General features: G+C 39.2%; 1 protein-coding gene across 6 annotated transcripts in view; it reads right to left on the bottom strand.

Annotated features, from left to right (window-relative positions):
* Tanc2 (tetratricopeptide repeat, ankyrin repeat and coiled-coil containing 2) overlaps nucleotides 1–7,497 on the bottom strand; it is a 316,075-nt gene that overhangs the window by 238,211 nt on the left and 70,367 nt on the right. For all 6 annotated transcript variants that reach the window (XM_029484218.1, XM_029484219.1, XM_029484220.1 and 3 more), the window contains exon 3: nucleotides 5,561–5,632. In XM_029484218.1, the coding sequence (XP_029340078.1) occupies nucleotides 5,561–5,632 (72 nt within the window). The remainder of the gene's footprint in view (nucleotides 1–5,560; nucleotides 5,633–7,497) is intronic.

Genomic DNA, 7,497 nt, shown 5'->3' with positions numbered 1-7,497 from the left:
AAAAATATTAAAAAAAAAAAAAGAAAAGACTTCGCCAATCTCCTGCTTACAAGCCTTACATTATCAATATTTGAGTGTCCAGAAAGATAAACAAAAGAGAAAACTCCTGGGGTCCAATACTCCTGGGAGTTTTAGCAAAGAACTCCTTCCCTCAACTGTGCTGTCTTTCAGCCTGGATAGTTTGTAAAGAATGAATTTTGAGCTTTACCAGAGTCCTAAGTGGGAAACAGGAGCCTCTGATGTGTGGCTGATTCGTTATGCTTTAAGAAGACATCCCTGGTGCCACACCCACTCCAGTGGAGTCTGAGTGACAAGTCCAAAAGTTTGGCTAAAGTCCTGAGGCACAAAGTTTCATGAAAACTGGTCTCCTGGAGAGTCCCATAACACAGATGTGGTCCAGAAACGTCCTGTGATAGTCGGTGAAGGGCTTAGAGTGCTTTCTTTCAGTATTGTTTTACTATAGGTTTCCCCTAAGAAATGGTTTGACTTATTCAGACTAAATGCCTCCAGTGTTGAAAGAGATAGTGAAAGAAATCAGGCACTGCAGTTTACTGGGTAAGAGTAAAAATCTCAGGGCAAGTTCTATAAAGTAAACTTAGAATAACAGCCCAGTCACTCCCATATGCAGGAATTTACAATGGTCTAGGAAGAAGGAGGGTTGTGGTTTAAGGAGGGAAAGGTTAGCAAGAGTGGAACCTCCCTGGTGGTGGGTTATCCAATAGACTAGAATTGTGACTAGGGTGTGAAATCCTCACCTGGCTCCTAGAATAGCTGACTTTAGATACGGCCACTTTTTATCTCAGTTGTAACCACTGCCTGGTTCCAGCTAGTCTTTATGTATGCATTTCTCTGTTTTGTGTTATTATGCACCGGATGATCTCAATGTACCTAACTTCCTTGTTTTCTTCTGTAATACAAGGCTTTGTTTATTTCTACTGTGACTGAATTTAGAGCTCAGTTTTCAATGATGTATCTATCTGTAGGTCCTAACATTATATGGAGGCTGTCTCATTGCTAATCCCTGTACTGATCTTTCAGTGGGTTTCTGGGGCAGCTTCACCATTTCTGGGGCAGCTTCACCATTCTCTACTCCTAATTTTACTTCAATTTTTTACTGTTTAACATCTGTTTTATACACTCATTAGGCTATTCCTCCAATATCTAGTCAGCCTTGGTTAGCCACACACATTTTAGGAAAGGAGTAATAACTACAATTTCTGTACTAACTTTCTTGTTAGTGTTCTCATATATGTGTTCTCTTCTTTCTTTCTTTCTTTCTTTCTTTCTTTCTTTCTTTCTTTCTTTCCCTCTTTCCCTCCCTCCCTCCCTCCCCCCCCTCTCTTTCTCTCTTTCTTTCTTTTTGGAGTATGTTTAGAAAGTTAGAGTGAAATAGTAAATAACCCCCCTAACATCTGCAATATTGCAGAACACTTAAGAATGATGTAAGCATTGCTTGTAAAGATAAAACTTCAAAATCAGCCATGCCTTTTAGTAACAGGCCCCCAGACCTTAGCACAACTACCATGATGGAAAAAGTACCACTTGGGCCATAAACTCAGCACATAGATGATATCACCTACAAAAATGAAAACAAAAGCCTAATCCATCAACCCCATAGTTTTGGGAAAGTCTCTAAATGTGCTAGTTCTGCTTCTGGCTAACTATTCTAAACTGAATTATGTCAGCCCAGAATATGTTTCTGTGCTTAAAAGCTCACCCTAAGAAAGGTTCAGGGTTACACTCTAAGATTCTGAACCCCCAGTGTGGTCACTGGCTCTAAGTACTCTTCCATGGTGAATACCCACAACGTTTCCTGAAACAGTGTGTGTGTGTGTGTGTGTGTGTGTGTGTGTGCGCGCGCGTGAGCATGCATAAGAGATATGAAAGGGTATAGAATTATAGAGTAAATGGTCCTGGGAGCTCTTTCGAGACCAACACACCAATACGACAGCCAGTCTGTAGCTTCAATTCTCATGCTCTTGGTGATCACACCACCTACTTAATGAAATTTATTTAGAGTTCAGATTTTTCCCTCTCTCTCTCTCTTTTTCCTTCTTTTCTTTTTTTCTCCTTCCTCCCCCACCTGAGGCAGGGTTTTTTCTGTGTATCCCTAGCTGTGCTGGAATTATGTAGATCCAGTTAGCCTTGAACTCACAGGGATCCTGCCTGCTTCTGCCTCCCCTGTGCTGGGATTAAAGGCATATGCCAAAATGACTAGTCAGATATACTCTTACCACTAAGAATATAGTATTAACTAAAATAAGCAAATGGATACAACAAAGAATATCAACAAAATAAATACAAAGATAATAAGTACTGAAAAAATAAGAGTGGAAGATGCTTATGCAATTTTGAATAAACTAGAAAAGACATCAGAAATTTCAGTAGATTGTTTTTACATGTCCACTTCAAAAATTAATCAAGGCACTGCATTTAACCTACCCACCCAGCCAAATCTCTCATTTCCTTCCCCAGGGTCCAGTCTGGGAAGTCTCTGTGCCTTCTAGATCTAGCCTGGGTCCTATATACAGTGTCCAGGTTTAATCTGGCTACCCCTACTGTGGTGGTCTGAATAAGAATGGTCCCCATAGGCTCATTTATTTAAATGCTTGGTCATGAGAAAATGGCACTACATGAGAGGGATTAGGAGATATGGCCTTGTTGGATGAAGTATGCCACTGGGGATGAGATAGAAGTTTCAGAAGCCCAAGCCAGGCCCAGTAGGCTGGCTGGCTTGTGCGTGCAATCTCAATCAATCAATCAATCAATCTCTCTCTCTCTCTCTCTCTCTCTCTCTCTCTCTCTCTCTCTCCTTCCTCCTTCTCCTCTTCCTCCTCTTCTTCCTCCTCCTCCTCTTCCTCCTCCTTCTTCTTCTTTTTCTTCTCTCTCTTCCTCTCTCTCCCTCCCTCTCTCCTTCCTATCTACAGATCCAGAACTCTTAGCTACTTCTCCAGCATTGTGTCCACCTATGTGCCACCATGCTACCTGCCATGATGACAATGAACTAAATCTCAAACTGTTAGCAAGTCCCAATTAAATGTTTTCCTTTATAAGAGTTGCTATGGTCATGGTGTCTCTTCACGGCAAAAGACCATAACTAAGACAATTATCTATGTTGTAACCAACCTCTAGGCTTCTTCTAGGACCCTTCTTACATACCCGCAAACCGACAGGCTCCTCTCATGCTATATCCAACCTTTCCATCCAACAAGATCAACTCCAACTTTGTAGGTTTAGAAAAGAAGGCACATCCTGTACATGGCCCAATCTCCTCTGTCCACTTGACTTTATAACATCCAAGCCATTTCAAACCTCTAGACTCAACCTACCCACACATCCTCAATTCTGACCCAACCTGGTCTACTCATAGCAGACTTAGAACTACCAAAAAGAAATCTACGTGCTCAAAACTCATTGGAAAAATGCAAACATAGTGGATCAAGTCAGTATCTTCCCTCCAAAACCTACTGCTTTTGCAAAAACATTTGTCAATGAGAATTTCCTAGATATACAGAATTTAATACAACAATCATAAATTCATCAAAGATCCAAGGAGTTTAAAGAAACACAAGGAAACTGATCAATGAAATTGTGGAAAAAGAACTTAAGGAGAATAAACACCTGAATGATGCCCAAGACAACACAAATCTAAGACAAATGATAATGATGAAAATAACCTCTGGCTTGAGAATGGAACTCAACAGGAGAAAGAAACAGAAGAGGACTCACCCTGAAAGTCGCACAGACTATCTAACAAAAACCTCAACACCAAGCAGGAGAAACCCCCTTTTGCTTTCCTGGTCAAGGTTGTCTACGAAAATATTATAGACTATTGCTGTTGCCCTTGTTTGGCCCCCAGGAGTAGGTTAAGTCCCTATTGCTGAAGACACTATGTATTTCAGTCAGATACAGGGTCTAAAGGCTCCTTAGCTGGAACTGACCTAAATGTTTTCTCCCTGAAGCTTTCACACTGCCAGAAGGCACATGCAATCTTCCAAAGGAGGGAAGCAATCAACAGTCTTACCCAGATATAACACCTATGTACAACAACAACTAGTATGGAACAATTATCCTAAGGGCACAGTAGTGGTAAGCATACCGTGGTGATAACCAACAGGTCTCTAACTAGGTTTACATAAGAATCACTCACCAAGAGGGCAATTATGCTTGATACTGGAAACCTACCCAACTACCCAGAACTAGTCAAGTAAAAGATCTTGCAAGGGAAACTATAATACACCTACAATATAGGTAAAATAGAGGATTTTTTTAAAGGTAGATAGTTAGTATGGTTACTAAACCACATAATCCCTAACTACCCTCTAAATATTTGTCCTTATACCCACACATAAATGTAGTTCTCATCTATCATCAAAAGAACTTCTTTTTCCAACAGATGAAGACCATTACAGAAAACTACAACCAATCACAATACAGAGTTATGGAGCCCAGTCCTGATGAATACATCTACAAAACAACTACCATACCTAAGGCTCAGGGAAATTTTAGGAAGAAGGGATGGGAAAATTGTAAGACCCTGAGGATCAGGAAGCTCACTATGAAACACTATCTCCTAGGAATGTCAGAAGCTGTACTCATAACACTGCACCAGCATGACTGCCTAAGCATGAGCTGTGCCAAAGTGTACTAGAGACAGGCCGCCTTGCCTCAACCCTACACAAAACTACAGGCAACCAAGGAGTGCTGAGAATGGAAGAAATAACCTACCCCAGAGAAGAGAACACCAACTGGTTCAGCCCTGGTAACATACATGCAAGTAAAATTATACAGACTGAATAACACACACACACACACACACACACACACACACACACACACACACAGAGGAAAAGTTTAGGAAAGGAAAGGAGGAAATGATGTGATTATATAATAATCCCAAAAATAAAAGAAAAACTGAATAGTAGCCTTATTAGAAAAAATTAATAAAAAGCCAAAAATTAAATAGAAAAGGGAAATAAAAGAGTCTAAAATAATACAGCAATTTTATCATTTCTTCTCAGACAACTATGACAACAAATATATTGATGAAAAGTTTAAAATACTATATGAAGCGCTGGAGTTGTAGCTCAGTTGTGAGACGCATACAACCTCTACCCTGTACCACACAAACCGGATGTGGTAGTGCACACCTATAATTCTAGCACTTAGGAAGAGGCCAGACAACCATTAGTTCAAGGTCAGCCTCAACATGAGACTGTGTCTTGAAAAAAAGAAGAAAGGAAGGAAGAAACAAAGGGAGAGAGAAGAAAAAGGAGAGCAGAAGGGGAAAGCCAGTATGTTATTATACTCCCAACAAATGATGGTGTTAAAATTTTAATTTGTTACTTTCCAAAGATAAAAAATAGTATCTAGACATTTGCCATTAATGCTGGGGGAAAAATTAAGCCTTAATATCATTTTAAAAAGTGACATGGGGTCCCATTGGATTACATCAATAAACATTAAGTGAAAACTTACAATACCTAAAAGAGACCCAGCAAAATCCCAGTCCCCAAATGAAGTTATGAAGAAGGAACAGCTGACACTGAGAAATTTTTACCTTGCCCAGAGCGGCTTTGGCGAGAATCTACACTCGACTGTCTTCGATCCGGTGGTTCCTCACTTCCTCCATCTGCATTAAATTAAAAACAACATAAATAGATGAAGAATTTGGCATAATTCCAGTGACCTCTGTATCATAAAACTACTATGTATATCACTTGTTTTCACTTCTTATAATTAAGATCATTAAAAAATCTTAGGATTTTCTTATGTAAATCAATAGCTATTGCCTTTACTCTTGTAGGAGGGTTTGCATTCACATCCAAAACACAAAGCTTTCCCCTCCACCAAACACACTCGTGAAGGAATGAAGACATTTATTGGTTCCAAAGTTTATTTAAAGCATTCTAGTTTAGAAGCCCTGACCTTTAAACAATATTTAAAAGACAGACAATTGCTTGCCTAAAATATGTCAAATAATTTCAAGAACTGTATGTTTTACTATAGTAAAATGTTTAATAAGACATTTAAAAAAAATGAACAGGCCCGCCCTTGATTAATTTAAAAAAAAAAATCAGTAAACTGCAAGTGATTTGCAAGTGATTCAATAAGAGATACAAGCAGACAAATCCTGAAGATATTTTACTCATGATTTTTTAAAATTATGTGGCAATACTCATTTCACTATCCATATTTTAATTTTTTAAGAAACAAAAATATATCTCTATACAATTTTTTGAAAACTACAGCAAATATAAGTTCATAAATAATTCTATTATATTATATAGAAACAAAGTGACTCGTGATAGATGAAAATAGATTTAGAATTCCATAAAGTATATGAAAATTAAAACCAAAAACAAACACAACCAACCAACCAACCAACCAACCAACCAACCAACCAACCAACCAAAAGAAAACAAGAACAGCCTACAATCCATGCTTCATGGTGCATGTCTATACTCCCAGGATTCAGGAGGTTGAAGCAGAGGAGCTGTAGAGATTAACTGCTTCAGGTAAATCTGGACAACATAGAGTGCCCGGTCAGCCTAAGTTAAATAGCAAACCAAAAATCAAACTAAAGAAAAATCAAACCAAAAATCTAACTAAAGAAAGCCACATAGTGGTCTAAAGTTATATATTTCTTTTCATTTCCATCAAATATAAAATGTACTAAAGACTCAATAAATAACTTCCACTTGTTTCTAGTATAACAGAAATAAGAAGCAACAATTATGGGCAGGTTTAAGAAACACTACTCTTTTTTTTCAAATTTTTATTAGATATATTCTTCATTTACATTTCAAATGCTATCCCAAAAGTCCCCTATACCCTCCCCCTGCCCTGCTCCCCTACCCACCCACTCTGGCCCTGGTGGTCCACTGTACTGGAGCATATAAAGTTTGCAAGACCCAGGGGCCTCTCTTCCCAATCAATGATGGTCGACTAGGACATCATCTGCTACATATGCAGCTAGAGACATAAGCTCTGGGGGTACTGGTTAGTTCATATTGTTGTTCCACCTATAAGGTTGCAGATCCCTTCAGCTCCTTCGGTACTTTCTCTAGCTCCTCCATTGGGGGCCCTGTGATCCATCCAATAGCTGACTGTGAGCATCCACTTCTGTATTTGCCAGGCACTGGCACAGCCTCACAAGAGACAGCCATATCAGGGTCCTTTCAGCAAAATCTTGCTGGTGTATGCAATAATGTCTGCATTTGGTGGCTGATTATGGGATGGACCCATATGGGGCAGTCTCTGGATGGTCCATCCTTTGGTCTTAGCTCCAAACTTTGTCTCTGCATGAATATTTTATTCCCTATTCTAGGGAGGAATGAAGTATCCACGAGTTGGTCTTCCTTCTTGATTTTCTTGTGTTTTGGAAGTTGTATCTTGGGTATTCTAGGTTTCTGGGCTAATATCCACTTATCAGTGAGTGTGTATCAAGTGACTTCTTTTGGGATTGGGTTACCTCACTCAGGATGATATCCTCCA

Source organism: Mus caroli, chromosome 11, assembly GCF_900094665.2.
Source record: "Mus caroli chromosome 11, CAROLI_EIJ_v1.1, whole genome shotgun sequence".
NCBI classification, from domain to species: Eukaryota; Metazoa; Chordata; class Mammalia; order Rodentia; family Muridae; genus Mus; species Mus caroli.
The sequence above is the reverse complement of the archived record's forward strand: the minus strand, read 5'-3'. Positions and strand labels throughout refer to the sequence as shown.